Source organism: Anabrus simplex, chromosome 2, assembly GCF_040414725.1.
Source record: "Anabrus simplex isolate iqAnaSimp1 chromosome 2, ASM4041472v1, whole genome shotgun sequence".
NCBI classification, from domain to species: domain Eukaryota; kingdom Metazoa; phylum Arthropoda; class Insecta; order Orthoptera; family Tettigoniidae; genus Anabrus; species Anabrus simplex.
In genome coordinates this window covers 838,258,864-838,279,661 of record NC_090266.1, presented here as the reverse complement: position 1 = coordinate 838,279,661, position 20,798 = coordinate 838,258,864, and the positions used below count along the sequence as shown (strand labels likewise).

The 20,798-nt window shown below is 38.4% G+C and overlaps 1 protein-coding gene across 1 annotated transcript in view; it reads right to left on the bottom strand.

Annotated features, from left to right (window-relative positions):
* Positions 1–18,205, bottom strand: part of PGAP3 (Per1-like protein PGAP3) — a 108,216-nt gene extending 90,011 nt beyond the window's left edge. Inside the window, exons 1-3 of the mRNA XM_067139475.2 lie at positions 17,957–18,205; positions 17,680–17,831; positions 10,541–10,693 (exon numbers count right to left, since the gene is read on the bottom strand). Of these exons, the coding sequence (XP_066995576.1) occupies positions 10,541–10,693; positions 17,680–17,831; positions 17,957–18,083 (432 nt within the window). The 5' untranslated portion in view covers positions 18,084–18,205. The remainder of the gene's footprint in view (positions 1–10,540; positions 10,694–17,679; positions 17,832–17,956) is intronic.
* Positions 18,206–20,798: the final 2,593 nt, after the last annotated feature.

Here is a 20,798-nt window from a genome sequence, read left to right as displayed (position 1 = left end):
AAAAGCAACTTTGCCTGTTTTTGACATATGAGTACTAGAAGTAATACTCTTCCAGAAATGGTGAGAGCAAACTGTGCGGTATACAAATGCTCATGTCCTGTTCTTCTTTTTAACAAGAATTGCTTTCGATCCTTGTTTAGGGAGAGTTCTATTAAAAGTGGAATGATACTAGCACCCCGGAAAACATATTCAAAATATGAAAAATTATCTTAGAAATTAACATTTTATATTTTTAATGTATAAAGTTTTATGAAAAGCTCTTGTTGATGACAAAATCCTTGTTTAATTGAGGAATCAAATTTTGTATCTGGAGCCAAAACGGATTTGCTGAAGCCGAGATTTTGTTCTGTCGCAGCTGTCTCTCTCTCTCTCTGATACAAATTTTGTGACTTCCTGCTGGAAAATCCTGTGTTTCCATTTCAATCGATCGACCCATGAGGAAGGCCTGGAATTCGAAGTCTCGGAATTAGCCTGCAGCTGCTTAAGATCACTGTTTCAAGTTTCTTGCCATGACGTGCTGTAAATTCTCTCGAGCTTCCACAAAGCGATCATTCATTTAGGCATCAAATAATCAAATATTTATCAATCGTTGTACCACAACGTTTCATATTTTCTTCCCACCTGCTTTTCCAAATGGCAGCATCCATTTCTCTGCAGAGATTCGAAACTCCACCCTGGATGTTTTTTTTTAAATTTTATAGTCCAAAATAATGTACTCAACTGTTTTTTCTCTTTTGGTTCATAGTCATCAGATGGATCTTCTTCTGCTCTGAGATAGGTAGTTACAAGCACCTTCTTCATCAACTTGCTACAGAAGAATGATTTCCTCATTGGACGTAGTATCTTTGCGCTGAGCATTTCTACTGCATTATGGTACAGTTGTTCCCCTATTAACATGGCTCCTTGGGAAATTACTGTAGAAGATTCTTATGCGGCAAGATCATTTTCAGCAAGAAGGTTCTCAAAATAAATCACCTTATCTTTTAACTGCATTTTCAAAACATCACAGTAAAGTGATTCTTTATCCATATTATCTCCCGCTGTCTTACTGTTTGTCAGATTTTTTGCTGCCATCATCACCTTGAAACGTAACTGCATTGTCAGAATACACTTTCGGGCACTCCTAGAAGCTTCCATGCGAAACACCTTCTCCAAAGTAAGCAAGCAACTAAGACTGTGAGCATGTGTCTAGCCTTCCATTTTTCTCTTCTGGTTCACAGTCATCAGATGGATCTTGTTCTGCCCCAAGATAGTTACAAGCACCTTCTTCGTCAACTTGATATGGAAGAATGATTTCCTCATCGGATATAAGTATCTTGTGATACAAATTCTTATAATTTTGTTAATTACCACATAATTTATAACCTGCAATATAAGTATCTTCCCGCCGAGCATTTCTACTGCATTCCCTGGATAGAAACAAGATTCGCATCCAATTTGATCTTTCGAAGAATAGATTTGTGGGATGAATCACTGCTCCAACTGATTCAAAATAACCTTTTTTTGTTTGAAATACCAGTTCCTTACATTATTGAAAAATATGAGTGCTAATTAATAAGCTAAATGAAAACTTTTCATAGAAATATTTTATGAGCAAGAAACATAACCATCCAAAAATGAAAGAGAAAAGAGAAAAAAAAACAGTAGTTAAAATTTGTGTATATGCATAGTTTGCAAGAACATTGAATAAATAGCCATTTCAGTAAAAAAAGCCAAACAAGAAACACATTGGAAAAATGAACAGGCAGTGAGAATCTATTTCACAACCTTTTGGCTACAAATCCAGAGCACTACCACCTGAGCTACCCAGCCAATTGGAAGATCATATCGCGTAATTCTTAAGACCCGTGACAAATTTTTCAGCAACCTTTTTCGCACCACTAATGGAATATTGCATTGTAATACTTTCACAGATTTACAGGGGATAATGACCTCTTGTTAGGGAAATTATGAATTCCAACAACAACAACATCAAAAACCACGTCTAGTGTTTCCTTTATAAGCGAGACTAATCATGATACCTTGGAAATTTCAAAATGGTTTTTCACATCATTTTTATATTAGTGAATTTTAACATTTCAAATAATAAAGGTCATCCACATTCTCCTTGTTACTTTAATGGTTCTCTAGGAAATCACGTGTTTCGAGTCAAAGCACACAATACAGAGCAATCGCTGGTCAGTCGCTGTTCGTCTGGATTCTTGCCCCAGATGGATTGACCACTAATATAGTGTACAAAGAGGTCCTTGGAAACTAGTTCCCAGAGTTGTTAACTAATTTATTTTCATTACTAATGACTTATCAATTACAGCTTACATAACATTGGGTAGAAACAAAAGTCAGTGGCATCGCCAACTAGTGGCCCGTCAACAACAGGTTCATACTATTAGGGCATTTAAATTTTTATTATGGTATGTGTCAGTACTCTACTGTTCATAATGTTTACACATGTATCCATGTACAATAGAGTTTTGAAAGTTTTAATGATTGTTAATTCATTACTGCTCTTTCATTATCTCCAGGTTTTAAACTGCCTACACTGCACAGTACTGCCAATATCGAACAATAATGTTGGTATCAATATTTATTTGCTATATTATCCAAGTATCTGAAGGGTACAGGGAAAGATGGAGCTCACTGCATTTTTTGTAACGGTGATCTTTATTCTGTCTGCTGATATTCACTTGGGCTTTCTAGTGGGCAAGTCCATCTGTGAAAGAAGGTGTTCCCTCCAGAGAAATGAGCTGAAGAAAAAAGAGCATACAGGGGAAGAGGGTTCATTGACATACCTTCAGGGGAAGAAGGGCCTCATTGTATTGTTGTCGCACTCAGTGTACGAGCAGCAGGAGGTTAGCAAAACAGAACTGAAGAATTTTATTTAAGGAAAAGAAGACATAAGGAGAAATCAAAAGGTCAATGTGAATTTGAAGTGATTAGCTTCGTCTGTGGGAGAAATCTGGCTGTTCCTAACATCTCCATGAATGATGTCTACTACAGTATACAGTTATATGTGTTTGCATTTACCAGCCCTGTATGTACTGTCCACTTCCCAAAGTGTTTTCCATGTATATCTGGAGCATGAAGGCGAAAAGAGAAGTGACGTGGTATGCTCCTTGTCGCATCACTTCATCTACAACCATTCTAATGTAATGAAACTGAGTACGTTCTGTGACTCATGTAGTGGACAACAGAAGAACTTCACTTTCTTTAGGTTCTCTTCAACGTGGTGAATGTTGAGGAAAAACCTAACTTTCCCAGTAAAGGGCCATTCTTATCTTAAGAACGATAAAAACATGGGTTTGGTGAATTCAAAAGCCCAGGCAATTCTTCCTAGTGACTGGATCTCTATCATCAAAAGTTTGTCAGAAGCCCTCACAGTTCGATGTTGTAGCAGCTGACCACACAATGTTTAAGAGTTAGAAGAAATTCTTGGATACAAAGTATGCAAGGAAATCCATCATTTCCATTCCTACCAGTAACAGACATCAAGATCCAGAGAGGACCGCTGTTAAGCTTCCGGACTTTTTACAACGGAGCTTGAGAATTCGTCCCCATAGCAGCGAAATGGAAGAGACATGATGCTTCTGACCATCCTGATGGCCAATTTGACCTGCCAGAGGAAGCTTATGAAAGTAAGTGCATCATTCCCTTCGTGGTGTAATTCTCACCTTCACTTAATAACCCCAATATAGCACAATGCTTTTCTTCCCTAGGAGCTTTGCCAATATAGTATTTTTACCTTATTGTATGTTAAAAATCCATCATGAAAATAAGTTAGACATTTATAATGAATGTGCCAAGATTTGTACATTTATGGGCTTTGAAAAAAAGAACAGTTTCTATGAGGTTTTGAAGTTTAAAATTCTTCTACTGGATAGTTAGTAAAATGTTGATGGCCCCTTCTTCCCCTGTACCCTTCATCTATATTTTTGTTACTTGAGCAGGCTACTGGTAGCAAAAATATCATACTGATTATGGTATCGACATCCTTATGTATCCTTGGTTTTGTAGTTTACCCTTGGCAAGTGATGGGGCTACAATGTTCCTAAACTCTTGATGCGATGAGCACTGTGGAGAGATTCGGAACTTTTACAATATTATTTCAAGAAGTAAATTACAGTAAAAATTACATTTGGTAATAAGTAAAAATTAAGGTAAGGCAACTAAAAATTACTAAAAAAGTATTTGTTGCAAGAAATTCAACTGCTTCTACTCAATTACTTCCCAACTCTGAATATAGTGCACTGGAGGTAAGAAAGTTTCCATGAGGTTATTTATTTGCTGCATGTATTAAATGGCATTTTACTAGTGTGCAGTAATTTTGGTATAGCAACTAAAGGAATTGCTATGTTGTTTCAGGATGCTTTACGTTACCTTGAACACAATTGTACGATAGTGTTCCCAGGAAGAAGGTTTGGGCAACCATGGTCAAAAAGAGACTGGGTACACAAACTATAGAAATAATGCAAGTATAATAATACAACTTGGCCAGAGAGAAAGGTGTAGCTAATTGTTTGTTCAAACACTGCAGATCAATATTCTTTCAACTTCACTGCCTCTGGGGAGAAGACAAGTTGCAATACAGTTGAGGGCATAGCGAGTAGAAGAGAAAGCGTGAACTCTTTAAGTTGTTCACTACTGAACCTGTGTCATGAATTACTGTTAAGTGAAAGTGAAGAATGTGTGATTTGGTGACAGTAATCATTTAGTTAGTGTAAACATAGTGCTGAGCTTATAAAACTTACAAACATACTGCGGGGGGTGAAAAAATGCCTACTTGCTTCGTTCCAGGCTCTAAGTCCAGCTACAAAATTTCTAAAGGTAAACACTTCTTCAAACAACCTAAAAATGAAGTAGAATTTTCAAAATGGGAAAAGAAGATACCTGGCCAACATTCTGATAAGTGTTAAGTATGTATAAAATTAACATTTTTCTAACAAATTTACAGTTAAATAAGATTCATTTGTAGTACAAGGCGAACAGGCAGAAATCCCTAGAGATAGATGGAAACTGAAAACTGGTGCTTTCCCTCATACATTCCCTAATTTGCCACAATATTTCACAAAACAATTAAAGAAACGAAAATCATGAAGTCTCCGAAGATGTAGAAAATCACACAGGCCATACTGCGAATTAAATTTCGATGCTTGATCTGAGAGGACTAAAAGAAATTAAGTACCAGTAAGTTCAGACATATCTACAAAGAGTATAAATTCACTCACAAAAACTAAAGAGACAGGAACGTAATTTTATGACTATGTATGTATGTCCAACCCTTGTCCCGTTTCTCTACAGCGTCTAGTATGAAGTGAGATGAATTTTTGTAGTGGGCTTTTACGACCGGATGCCCTTCCTGATGTCAACCTTGTTAGAGGAGTTAATGATATGAAATAAATGCTGTGTTATACGACAGTAGGAAGGAAAAGGGTGAAACCTGGTGCTGGCGCATAGCCTACTCCTGATGAATAGCACCAAGGGTTCTCCTCAAGGCTTTACAACCCCATCTGAGGGATGAATCATAATCAACAGCATCATATGCCCTCACTCCATATGAGCACTGTGAAGAGATTCGGAATCGAATCCAGCTTTTGGCATGCAATCTAGATTTTAGAAATTATATACCACCACCCCTCCAACTCTGCCCGCCAACATTCTGATGATGACACTCTTTTGACCAATATAATTTAAACTGGCTAACCACGGTGTAAGACCATATAAACTTGATAGGTCAAAGTTTTTACTACATTTCGATGTATCTAAATCCCTCCCTGCCACTTTATACCTTTTACTAGATGATCCATGTATGTATGAACAAGAAAGGTGAAAAATTACAGCGTTGCCCAACCTCTTAGTATCTTGAAGCAAGAAATCATGGCCACCAGGCCACAAATATCCTTAATAAATTGAAAATAGTTAATGCAAAGATTTTATTGCTAGAAAAACAACTAAGAGATTCCAAGTCAAGTACAGTCAAATTATATAAGTGAGCCAACATTAAACAGAAAGCAAAAGGTGATTACTGACACCATGTTCAGAAAATATCAGCTACGAAGTAAGAAAGGCATGCGATATGACAATAAATTCCTTTAAGTAGTCTTTTATTTAAAATTAATCACGTAAGATATACAGGCCCTGTTTAAGGCACGACATGCTTCCCCTTTCTTCAAAGGCTCATCTGCGAAAATTAGTTAAAGGTCTTAAGTGCCCTTACGGGGTGAACACCCATGCCATTAGTGTTATTGAGAACTATTTACACAATAAAAAGAGTGAAAACAATTCTCATATTTGACAAAGTAAAATTACAAGAAAAGGTTAGTTTCATACCAACTAAATAAAAGTTGACAGATTCGTAAATTTAGAACATAGGAAAATAAACTCTCAAATCAAGTGTTAGTGTTCATGTTTGTGTCTCTATTGCATAACTGAGTTCAACAGTTGCTGTGTATGCAAGTTGAAATTCTACACCTGGTGATGTTTTGTCACAAATTTTTATCCCGAATTGTTGGTTTCACCTCAGAAGGAAGACAATCTAATAAAATGTGTGGACATGTTTAAGAATAAGTGGGAAAGAAGGGAAGGTCATATGCTCTAATTCTGATGCTTTTGATTCTAGTAAGAGACTTTGGGCCTTTTCAGATGCTATGCATCAGAAATAATGTCCATGACAAAAGGCAAGTCTATTACAATAATGTTGTAGACATTTAATTCTACAAACAGGTTTTTGAAATGGATAACTGCCATAAATTTTCATGTTTGAAAGTTTGCCACAAACTAACATCTGCACATATAGACCCCACTTCATTTCAGCACATTAACGTGAGACTTGCTTCTCAGTTATTTAGTCATTCTGTTGAAAATATCATAAAGATTTTTAGACAGATAAACTTGAACAGTGAACCGACAGAAACATTCACTAGGGAATTAAATAACCTAACAGATGTATTAAGAACTTCTACACCAGCAGGAGATCTTGATAAAAATTCAATAGGGCATCATCTTAGAGAGAAAACCTCAGTGGGAACTATAATACTTTTGCTTCGGAGAGAACTCATGAATCCCTAAGAGTAACAATTGAGAGCACAGTACAGGTGTTCAAGTATTTACGGAATAATGGATTCCGATATGTGGTCAGAGCAAAATTTAATCAAGATCTGCTCGAATGGCACTTTCGTATATTACACTCATTATTTTGTGACAACCCCCCTTCAACAATAGATTTTCTGAATTTATACATGTTGCAGTCTATTTTTATCCCAAAAACTTACCCTGTCATTGGGTAGAAAATGTGAGCCAAAATCTGAATTGCCACTGTCATCATTCATCAATCAAATGAGAAGATTGGCTAAGAAGACAGAAGAGACAAATAAGGCTGTAAGAGAAAAAGCACAGTATAAAATAAGGCAAACACTAGATTTTACTGAGAACAAAGATGACCTCTTACCGGACTGGGAGAAAACATTATGCCTACTTAATACCGATAGCCACAGTCTTGCTAAGGAGTGTTTGATTTATTATCAAGGAAGATATATATGACGCAATGCATCCAAGCTCACAAAATGTCATAAATGTGTCAGCCTGCTTCACGGATAGCCTACAGAAGAAATACTTGCTTAAGCCCTCACATTTATTTTAGGGACTACTGCAATAAATACAGCAATGACAGCACATATAGTGGAACAAAAACTCTTGTGTGAATATTGTCTATGGGGCAAAATATTTTTAGAGTGTTTGGACACTTTACACAGTATTAATATCAATATGAAAGAATTAGGGTGCTGTGATGACCTTGTTGTGGACATTTTACATTACATGAAGTGTCGATTTTATTTTGTAACAAGATAGGTGAGAATGGAACTGAAATCTTCTAAGACAACAAAATTGACCCGAAAGCTATCTAAACTATCTGGCAACTGATTTCTGGAATGGTAAGCAGAAGCATACTATTTTGCGCACAATAATTATCTTTTATTTTGTCTTGTAAGCTCAAGCTCATTTGGTGAAAGAAGAGCTGCCTAGCAGAGGAAACAATGAACTAGGGGAGAGATCACACTTTCTCTTCTGCTCGCTATGGTCAAAGATGGCTACAGAAAGATATCTTGCACTCCTGTGGAAGCTGTGGAAGATTCTACCACTCCATATCCCCATTTTTAAAGATGGCCAAAGCTGTCATCCCGACCGGCCACAAGAAGTTTGGAGACTGGTACAGTAATGTGTTGGTTGTGATAGCACTGTTCTTACTCTGCACTACATTCAACTCTATAGGTATTTAGCAACGAACCACTATGTGTCAAAATGACTTTCTCAAGAGCTTCCAAAATATAATGAGGTTACTAGAAGGGAAAATGAGTACTAAATATAGGGTTTATATAGAATTCCTGCAAAACCTTTTCTTCCTTTGACCCTAAAAATGTCTTCATGATTATTTCCAAGTAAATTGTATTTCCCTTTGAACCTTTGTGTCAATACAGTAGAACCTCGATTATATGTTCCCGGAAATTACGTTTTCCTGTATTATTCGTTCAAGTTATGTGGTCCCACGAGTATCCTAATTAAATCACGTTGTAAAAATCTTGCATTATCCGTTCTTCAAAGAAACGATTTCCCGGATCAACCATCCAGAAATTTCAGTCCCATCAACGCTAAATCCTCGATCACGCATTTTTCAAGAAACTGTGTCTCACGAAAGGATGGCTACGGCATACTTATGGATCATGATGTTAACGTCCCGTCATTGCGGTAATTTGAGGATGTAGCCTACTGTACTGGAAAAGCGATCGGCAGTGAACTTGCATATGGGACCATCTTAGCATCGCCATTTGGATGGTATTGTTTAGAGAATCCTCGGAAATCATAAAGCAGAGTGTGTCCACAACAATTGGAAGGAGACAGAGCGCATTTAAGCAGCTCTACTTGAAGATGGAACAAGTTTCTTCAATTATTCGTAGGTACTTGTGAAACGTCCACATTATGTCCAGGGTTAGAAGGTTTTTTTAATTACTTTTTTCTAGTGTATCGCCGAACAGGTTTTCGGCACTTCACTCAGGGCACTGTATAGTCACTGGGCTTTGAGGCAGGAATCGAAATTGCTCCTTCTTAAGGAACACAAATTTAGTATTTCAATATTATCGAGACCAGAACAGGTGTTGCAACTTACATACATAAAGCCATGGGAGGTTTTGGGATTGCCTATTGCTGTTTTGGTCCTAATATAAGACTGGGAATTTCACGTTTTTGTGTTAAAATGTTATAAAAACCGCAGTCGTTTTTTTCTGCTCACGTTACATTTTAAAACTTTGTATCATTTCGCACTCATACCGACTTGTACAGCAAGCGCGCTTTCCAGCTGAGCTCAACGTCGCGAATAACCGTAATTTTGGAAGTGTTAATGATATTTTTTTCTCTTTCCAATTTGATTGTGATTAGTGACGGGCAGAACTGAATATAATGCATTCGAGAACTTGAGAATCGATATTTACATTTGAAACCATATTCTCGAGCTCAACATAACCTTTAAAAGTCGATGTAGGCCTAATTTATGCGGTACAAGATTTCCATCAACTGACTACGAACAGTATACCGGTGACCAAATTACAATGGAAGATAAGAAAAAAAGGGATTTCACCATCACATTGGGCGCTTTTGTATCTAATGTGCTTTATTTTATTAGATTAGAGATTTAAAAACTACTTGTGGTCGACTGTTGTTTAGCTTGGCGTTACGGGTAGGCCTATTAGATTTTTCGAAAAGTTTGGCTGATCAAAGTTGCTGAACTGAAAGAAGTTTTCAGAGGAAACTGATGAAGTTTCCCCAGTAAAACTGAATGTAAAGTTGCAAGATTTTTAAGTTGCGTACCGGTAATTAATCTCTGAAGCCGGCCCTGCGGTCTAACTTGCCTGCCTCTCACCCGGAGGGCCCGGGTTCAATTCCCGGCCAGGTCAGGCATTTGTACCTGGATATGAGGGCTGGTTCTAGGTTCACTTGGTTCTACGATTACTTTTAATTAAGAAGCTATTTAATGGTGAGATGGCGATTCCGGTCTAGAGAGCCAGGAATAACGGCCGAGAGGATTCATCACACTGACCATGCGTCACCTCGTAATCTGCAGGCCTTCAGACCGAACATCAGTCGCTTGGTAGGCGGAAGGCCCATTGGGAATGTAGTGTGGTTTGGTTTAGGGGTGTTTGTAAGATTATTATACATATTTCATTTTTGTGATCTTTAGCCAAATTGTTGATGGTTCATTCGTTCCCAGATTTTCCGTTTTCCCGTGTTGTACGTTTCTTTCCCCGTGGTCCCTCCATAAACGGAGAATCAAAGTTCCACTGTACACGAATCTCTTTGCTCAAGGTTTCGACTACAAAGTAAAAATATTACACCTGACAATACTTTTTGAGCAACCGGTCAGCTGGTATCATATAAATGCCGAATAAGGAATGAAATCATATGGCACTGACTTACATGACAAGTATCAAACATATTTTAGACATTAAAACAGAATCATAACACATCAACACAAGTAAATGTGAACTTTTATACATACAAATGAATATAGCTGCCACAGCCAATATAGTGGGGCTTGACGACGAACTGCTTTTCTGAATCTTTGTAACATATAATAATGTGAACACAGATTCAACAAAGAGGCCACCATAGACACTGGCTCCTGAACTCCTAGTACCCTCAAAAATGGCCACTGTAAAAAAGAAAAGAGAGAAAATCAGCTAAAAATATCAATAGTGAAGTTTTGGCTTTATGCATTGCTTCTTAGAAAAGTTATTAACCAATTTCTTTATACAACAAAGAAATTTCCACAAGGAAATTTGTTTAAATAAACTTCCACTTCTTCAATACTGTATAAACAATTTAGTTATAAAGATAGTCAATGTAATCTCAAATAAGGACATGTTTCGGTCCTTGTATGGACCATCTTCAGCTAATGTTGACAACACAAGATGAATGAAAAGATTACAAAAATAAAACACATGGATAAATTTTAAAAACATCTTATAAAATAACTGCTGTTTTGCGTCTAAGAAGGACAAGAAACAACTACTTCCTTGATGTTATTTGTTTATCACAGTCTTTTCTGTCTTTCATGAACTTGTAAACATTGATACACCCAACACAGAGTTCCGATACACTTTTTTTTTTTTTTTATGCTACTTGTTCAGGGCGTCAACCTATAGAGATCTTTTGCCCCTACTTGTACCATGTGATATGAACCTGCGCATAACTGGAATGGACAAAGTGTAGAGTGTTGAATGTGAGGAAAGGAACGCTAAGGACGACACAAACACCCAATCCCCAGGCCAAGGATATTAATAATTTACAATTAAACACCCCTGACCCAGCCGGGAATCAAACCCGGGGCCGCCGGGTGACAGGCGGACGCGTTGCCCCCTACACCGCGGGGCCGGACTCTGTTGCACATACCAGTAACTGAAATATTCAGAGAGAAAACAATTACTACCCATATACAGTGCAATAATAATTGTGGAAACTGTTATTATCACAAGAAAAATACATCCAATATACATTACAAAGAGACTGATTCTAGAATACAAATTCATGAGCATTGGTCGCACTAGCAAACCTAGTTGTACAGGGCCGGGTCGGAAACAAAACATTAAAATACCAACAACAACCAAACATCCTGAATGTTAAATAAGGAAAATAAATGTTTAATTATAACTTGAAGGGCCTAGTGCCTCCTAATTAATTTGTTTGTGGGTGCCTTCAAAACCACAGCGTGACCACATGGCTCAATGTCGTTTGCATGTATACAGGAGTGCATTGATAAGCAGACAACAATGCTTACTGTGGATTAGTTCTGATTAACAAGCTTTCTTCTATTATATAACTGTGTACATTACAACAATGAGGAGAAAGTACAGTATTTTCTTCAGTGATGAAGAGAGTCTTTTGACATTTACTTATGTGGATGGAACAGCCAGGACTGTAATGGCTACCTTATACAAATAGGGCATTATGTGATTGTTCTTTTGCCAAAATACCAAGATGCTTTCCTTTGATTGCAGCAGAGGAAGTTCACAGAAATTTGTGAGGCTGGACCAGAAGTCGACCCAATGGGTCGAAGAGTGAGGTCTTGTTTTATTTTCTCTTTCTAGACCTTTCAGTAAGTTCTCAATTTCGTCAGCATCAGAGTCTGTATCATCATTGCCAGCTGGGTAAATGTCGCTAGCAGTGGTAGTGTGTGATGATTCCATTCCCACCAAGGAATTCAAGTATTAATATAAAAGTAATAAAGTATTGTACAAACCTTCATAATATGCACACAGTTTTGTATTATGCATCTGGATGCATTTGATGTTTGCTGATATTCAAAGTACTGGTATACATGATTTGTTTTCTTTCTTCCCATTTTAACTTGCTCACCACATAACAAGTGTTATGACTGCAGCCCAACTAAAAGATGCTGTATGCCCTGAGTATGTAACGAAACAGCAGACTACACAGGTCAGTGTTCACCTCAACAAAACCGCAAGCAGTCAGTCACAAGGGCCATGTAAATGTAATGAATAGGCCGATCAGAACTACTTAAACCACTTCTTAGGTATTCGGGTTTTACGCTTCTAACCTTGGATGTAATTACTGGGATTATACCAATAAATCATCGATGTTCATCTATACCAGGATGCACATCCTATTATGACATAATACTGGTATAAATGATTTATAGTTTCCTATAGTGGTACTGGGAAAAACCTTAATAACATTGGTATTTTACATATCTTTCCTACAGCAATATAGTCTATGTTGGTGATCATTTTTACAATACTGTATTTTTTTTGTAAAGGTAGAGGCCATTTATTTTCAGTTTTGAGTTAGTTAATATATAACCTTTAAGTTTTCTGTCTGACGAGACTAATATAAAGGCTGGGCTGATTGGTTCAGACGGTTGAGGCGTTGGCCTTCTGACCCCAACTTGATAGTTTCGATCCTGGCTCAGTCCGGTGGTATTTGAAGGTGCTCAAATAGGTCACGCTTGTGTCAGTAGATTTACTGCCATGTAAATAACTCCTGCGGGACAAAATTCCGGCACCTCGATGTCTCCAAAAACCGTAAAAGTAGTTAGTGGTACGTAAAGCCAATTACATTATTATTATTATTACTAATATAAGGTTAAGAAAAACAATTCAAATACCTGAAAAAGAAAACATTTTACTAATAACAAAATAAATCCAGGCATTTTCTAATATATTCTGTTGTTAATAAAATGTTTTACTTTCCATGTATTTTTTTTTAGCATGTTTCTTCATTTTATACTAGTTTCGACAGACTGAAAAAATTAAAGGTTTTACATTTACTATGAGCACACAGTGAATTTCTTTGCTACCTTTTTTAACGTTGCACTAACACATCAAAGGTTTTCGGCGAAGGAAGGATGGGAAAGAGCTAGGACTGGGAAGGTAGCAACCGTGGGTATAATGAAGGTACAGCCCAGCATTTGCCTGGTGTGAAAATGGGAAACCACGGAAAACCATCTTCAGGGTTGCTGACGGGAGGATTCGAACCCACTACATCCCGAATGCAAGCTCACAGCTGTGTGCCCCTAACGTTGCACAGAAGAAATTGAGCAGAAGTATAGGAAGATGCTGTTGGCATGTCATCAAAACCTAGAAATGAAAATGTAGTAATATGACATGGGCAGAGGTGCAGCAGTGGATGACTTCCTGAGCAGACAGAAAGTATTCTTAATAAATTTTCCTGGTGGATTTTTCATTTGCTTAAAACTACTGGTGTTAGGGGCAATAGAGAGTTAACACATATGCATCAGGTATAACCACCTCAAATCAATTTGGCACTTGACAGAGAAAGCAAAGCCTGCTGGCAGACTCATCTCATGCTGCTTGACAGCTAGTATTCTAGTTTAATGCGGAAATGGGGCAGGAAGGAAATGCTTCTTGTAACAAACTTTACTAAGAGATATGGTCAGTAGCTTCAAGCAAATTGGTTCATTATCAGTGCAGATCCCTAACGTTCGTGAGCCAAGTGACTTATATCACCGGTAGATTCTAAACTGAAGTTTATGACAAAAAGAGGACAAACACGAGAAATTGTTCTAAATGTTTATAGTTTTATGAAGAAACAAGCTGAGGAGAGTAATAATAAAACACAAGAACAGTACTGAAGAGAGTTGTTGATGGTATAACAAAGAGTAGCAGATCCAAGAGGAAAGTCAAGAGAATTTTAGTAGAGCAGAGACAACACGACACTGAAAGAACATTTGGGACGCCATGAAAAACATGGAAAGGGAAGAAGCATGTAATGGACATTAACGAGTTTGATAAGTGTGTTATTCGAGGCATAATCCATGAATTTTACACTCATCAGAAAACAACTCCATCAATATATAAATTATGGCCAGTTTTAGAAGAGAATAATGATTTTCAAGGAGACTGCACCAGTTTGAGAAGTATTGTAAAAGAGTTAAGCTTCAAGTGGAAGAAGACGAGAAATAATAGAATGGTTTTAATCGAGAAACATGACATAAGAAGCATGCGAGCATCTTAACTTGCCCATCATATATGAAGACGAAACCTATATACTGTACACAGTAGCCATTCCACGCCTAAAGCCTGGACTGACAATAACACTTCGGCACTCAAGTGAACTCGACAAAAGTGATAGCGAAATGTCTGGAATTGAAACCTTCGGAGAGGTTTTGTTCCCAACGCGCTGCTTATTTAACAGTCCCACAAGAAATGTGAAGACTACCATTAAGATCTGTGTACTATACGCGAACCCTTTCTTGATCCCAGAGTTCCCTAGTGCTGAATCGGTAGACCTGGGTTATCTGCGAGATTCATATCAGCAACCATTAAAACACAAACTATGAATCGGTTATGCATCTCCGTGAGACATCTGGCGAACACTTTACATACTAGTACTGTTGTTGTTTACACAGCAAAGCCAAACTATAGAATTCATGCTAGGAAGAAGATTCCCATTGAGAAATGTTATATAATGTGTGTGTGCGCGTGGCTTAAGATAATACAAGTTTAGAAAATTCATATCGATCGATCATATTATCGATTCAATTCCAATTTAATTTCCATTCAGTTGGCAGTATAACCAGAACCGGGAGAGCTCCTTCCTACTCTTCACCCCCGTAAAGCCTGGTATCAAGAAAAAGTTTGCGTATAGTACGTGAGTAAACTTACCTGGATGAAGTCAGAACTGAGCCCGTGGTGTGGCCTGCTCATAGTACTGATCTAAACCCGGTAGAGCATGTCTCGAGATATGCTTGGAAGTCATGCTAGAAGTCGTTCCCCTGACACACTGGCTCAACTTAGGGGCTGCGCTCCTGGCAGAATGGGAGCTCATAACACAACAGAACATTCGATATAGCATCCTGAACATACCTGATGGAATCACAGCTGTAACTGCAGCTAGAGATGGTAATACCCGTTACTGAGGCAATGGAAATATGTTGAAAACATGTGGACAATTGGACCGCATACAAAACGGTGCCGAGCTCAAGGTTTCGACATTTCCAAATTCATGTTAGTGGACTGTTGTTATTGAAACAACCAATAATGTTTCTCAACTATCAAGCTGAAACTTTTCAAAATGGGCTATTTAATTTAAAATACACTGCCATACTGTTATGTTATAACATTTGATTTCTTTCTTGCTATTTGCTTTACATCGATGGCGACGATGGGATAGGAAACGCCTAGGAGTTGGACGGAAGCGGCCGTGGCCTTAATTAAGGTACAGCCCCAGCATTTGCCTGGTGTGAAAATGGGAAACCACGGAAAACCATCTTCAGGGCTGCCGACAGTGGGATTCGAACCCCCTATCTCCCGGATGCAAGCTCACAGCTGCGCGCCTCTACGCGCACGGCCAACTCGCCCGGTAACATTTGATTTTGACCAGGTTTCAAATGGACTAACATTAAATTTTGTCTGAAATACATAGTGTTTTGCTTTCTTTGCCGGTAAGTGTTTTTTTTTGTTTTTTTTTGTTTTTTTGTTACTTGCTTTACGTTGCACCGACACAGATAGGCCTTATGGCAACGATGGGATAGGAAAGGGCTAGGACTGGGAAGAAAGCGGCCATGGCCTTAATTAAGGTACAGCCCCAGCATTTGCCTGGTGTGAAAATGGGAAACCACAGAAAACTATCTTCAGGGCTGCCGACAGTGGGGTTCGAACACATTATCTCCCGGATGCAAGCTCACAGCTGCGCGCACCTAACCGCACGGCCAACACGCCCGGTTGTTTTTTATTATAAGATGGCGATGACACCATCAACATTACATAATTAACGACCAGCATGAAGAGTGGAAATATTATTGGAGGCATAGTAGGTTTAAGTTACTGAATAAATCTACAATTATAAAAAACAAACCCCGTGGCGCTACAGCCCTGATGGGCTTTCATTTACCAAGCAGCTGCTGCTCACCCCAAGGAGCTGCTGATTTTGATATGATGCAAGGTCAGAGTGACGAATCCTCTTGGCCATTACTGTTTGTTTTCTAGACCACGGTCGCCATCTCATCATCAGTTGACTCCTCAATTGTAATCACATATGCCGAGTGGACCTTGAACCAACCCTCACATTTGGGTTTAAAAAGAAGCCTGGCCAGGAATCAAACCCAGGGCCTCCTGGTGAGGGGTAGGTGCACTGCCCCTAGACCACAGGACCAGCAAATCTACAATGATCGAATTGCAAAATACAATACACGCTCTCATTCAGTACACTGAACCACAAAATAGGATCCTGATATTTTCTCTTTCTTTTTTAAAATTACAATTTTCTTTACGTCACACTGACACAAATAGGCCTTATGGTGACGATGGGATAGGAAAGGCCTAGGAATGGGAAGGATGCGGTTGTGGCCTTAATTAAGGTACAGCCTCAGCATTTGCCAGGTGTGAGAATGGGAAACTATGGAAAACCTTTCTCAGGGCTGCCGACAGTGGGGTTCAAACCCACCATTTCTTGGATGTAAGCTCACCACACAGACAACTCACCTTGTGATTCTGAAATCATCAGTTTAGAGACTATGAAGCAAATTTCAAGATACACTATATCAATTTCAGAAAAGTCTGTTGAGACCGTTCTCCTACCAATTTAAAATTCACTGATGAGCAAGTGATGAGGTTGAGATCTGGTTATGGCATGTATGCAACACAATGCTGAACACAGGGGGACTACATATTGTTAGGTATATTCATATAAATCTACTTTAAGTATCAGCAGTTGAAATGATTAGCTACTAAGATTTAGAAACCAATTACAGAACAGAATAACTTACTGCTGGGCTTTGCAAGTGAAGACATTGTGTGGCTTCCTTATAAACTCTTGAAAAGTTGCTTGAACTTGGACCAGTTTGGCCAAATACATGTGAAATACGGTCTAAACATATACTTTGCATGTTCAATGGGTTTGCCAGTTGAATGATATGACAGTGTGTATACAGGTTAGGTGTAAATGTTGGTTACTTGGGAATTCTGTGGGATCTTTTTCATTATATCTCAAGTTCACCTTACATGCAATCCCTTAAATTTAAGAGTTACATAAGAAAATTGCAATCAATAGTATCTAGATTTTCATTCAGTTACATAGGTAATGACTAATGATCACAAACAACATTTCCTTAAATACACAAATATACATACTGGAAGTTCATGTTGATGAATCTTTTACCTTTCCATGGAACTGAGGTATATCCCATGATTTTTCCAAATATGCATCGACAGTAATCCACATGCAATTATATTGACACTCATCTCTACACGACCAGAATGTCAGCCGAAGAGCAAGCGGCTGGGTGTAGCCATCCTTAAAATCAAGCCCATCTGCGGATTAAATAAGTAAATTACCACACGAAAATCAGAGATCGTACCGGTGCTTCTCCAGTACAGGGATTTTGTGCTGCTCTTACAACAACAGGTTATGTTCAAAAGCCCTTTCAGCAACTTACCACCGGTACAATTATCAATGACACAATTCTTTACACAGTTCTGATAGTAGGGATTCTCGTCCCCAGAAGATGCCATCGACATAGCAACAATGATTGTCATAACCAAACTTCTTATCAACATCTCCATTTTAAAAAGTGTACGGATTTTTGACCTACAAGATGTAAAAAGAGAGGATATGTTGTGCCAAGGAACTATTTATGTTGTTTATAATACAAATTGTATTTTAATTATACCAAAACGCTATTATAGTATTCTGTTCTGTTCGTGAAGTTGATATGGGCTCGTTATTTCACCCAGACACAATACTGTATTATATTTGTACTAGTTCTACGCACGCACACAATTGCAATAAAGTAGTACACCAATGTAGTTGACAATGGTTTCTGAGTACGAAGTACTTGAAGATTGAGGGAAGTAGACCATGCAGCAAACTCACAAAATGGGTTCAAAGCACTTGAAGTAGTTCAGGAAAAGACATATCACCTAGACAATTGAGGGTGAGGAAATACGTATACAAGACTAGGAGATATAGGGAAAGCACAGGGACACAAGGTATACTAATCTTCACGCTAGAGTGGCCGTCTCAGCGACTTCTACAAAACATACACACCGGGCCAACATATAAGGGACAAGCAGGAGAGGGCAGGGGAACGACGGAGGGGTGGATATATGTGAGAGTGTAGGACTTTGGACAGATGGAAAGAAATATCTGAGCAACGTATATGGGGGATGTAGGGAGGGCAAAGTGTCAGTGAAATCGTAAACAAAAGATGAAGAGGGGCGACAGTGTGTTGATATGAAGATCAATGAAAATGTACATGCGATCGGTGGAGGAGGAGATGAGAATAAACGGTAGCTATGTGTCTTGGTTGAAGAGGAGGCGTTAGGGAGGGCAGGAGGCAAATGAGAATATGATGAAATATGTAAGTAGTGTCAATGTATTGTATTATTATAGTATTCCAATGACTTATCGCCAAGTATTCATTCTCCAACCATCAACAATTCACAATCGCTCACTCGAAGACAGCGCCTCTGCAGGGATTGCCTTGGGTGCTCTTATTAACAGTGGTTATTCCACTGTATATTTCCCGTGAACTACCAGAATTAAATATTTATTTATTTATTTATTTATTTATTTATTTATTTATTTATTTATTTATTTATTTATTTATTTATTTATTTATTTATTTATTTATTTATTTATTTATTTATTTATTTTGGACTGTCCCGGCTCAAGGAGGGACTGCCCTTTACAATCACAGCTTGGAAGCTTTTAGTTTCAGTTAACAGATAACTACTACTACTAAACGTTTTCATTCCTCCTCTGAAGGGGAAGGCGAGCCTCTTGGACGGTGACGCCGTCTCTCAGGCCGGGAGATTTGTTACGGTGAATGGGATGTGCGGTGAAGGTGAGGGGGTGGGCAGCCGTGGCCTATACTACGAACTGTCCCGGCATTCGCCTTAGTGCAGGAGAATGGAAAACCACGGAAAACCATTCTCAGGACAGCTCCCGGGTGGGACCAGGCGTGAAGTCCGGCACTGAGCCCCAGGCCCGTCTCCCGAATGCAGAGGCGTAGAGCCACGGTAGTGCCATGGCCAACTTTCCTCTGCTCGGTTGGCCGGTCAGAGTACAGAGCATATGGGACAACAACCCACTCTGCATCTACCGACTAACAGATAAGGCATAGGCCTGCATATATAACAAGGAATATTTTACAATTATTGATTTACAATATAATATCATTCTTTTACATGGAAAAAAGAAGATAATAAAAATAAACTAAACTTAGGTGGAAAAATAGGTACACAGTGGTTATCGATTTATTCTCCAACATACTGTTCAAAGAAGTACCTGCGTACCTCTTTCTTAAATCTGTACAGCTTATTGATTTGTTTCAATTTGGGATGTAGATTGTTAAAGGCTGTGCTTGCTGAATAAGAAATGCTTTTAACACCATATTTGGTAGTGTTAGTGGAATCTTTGTAAAACTGGTTTGCTGAACTTGTGTTATGGGTGTGAATGTCTTTGCTGTATCGTAGTTCTGTGTTAACAGAAATCATATTATTTTTATACCTGAACATAAATAAACCTTGAGAGTATTTAATCTGGCATTGTACAGGTAATATGTTTGTTTCCTGAAAAACTTCCAGAGATGGATTTAATAAATCATATCCATACATAATATTTAAAGCTCTCTTTTGGAGTACTTCTAGTCCCTTTATAGCTTCCTGTGTACAATTTCCCCATATTCTATTCATGTACATAAGGTGTGAGGGGCTGCCTGGCCGAGGCGGCAAAGGCGTTCTCGGTTCGCCCGGAAGGACGTGGGTTCGAATCCCTGTCAGGAAGTCGTAAAATTTAAGAAACGAGATTTCCACTTCTGGAGGTGCATATGGCCGTGAGGTTCACTCAGCCTCCACCAGAAATGAGTACCAGGTTAATTCCTTGGGGCAAAGGCGGCCGGGCGTAGAGCTAACCACTCTACCCCATCACGTGCCGAGGTTTACAATGGTGGAAGCCTTTACCTTCCACCCCTCCAAGGGGCCTTCATCACCTGTACGGAGGTGACTTTGCTTTGCTTTTACATAAGGTGTGAATGTATGAGGGAGGTTTATATGTTTCGTAAGTGTTGGTTGTTTATTCGATAGTCTTTCAATCATTTTAGTACTCCAATTAAACTAATATTCTTTTCTTTACATTGAAGATATGCTCATTCCAGCTTAAGTTATTGTCTAATGCCATTCCTAAATATGAAAACTGCTTTACTCCTTCAATGGGCTCATTGCCAATTTTTACTACATTACAGGTATTGATAATTTGTGTTAGTTTATGAAATATAA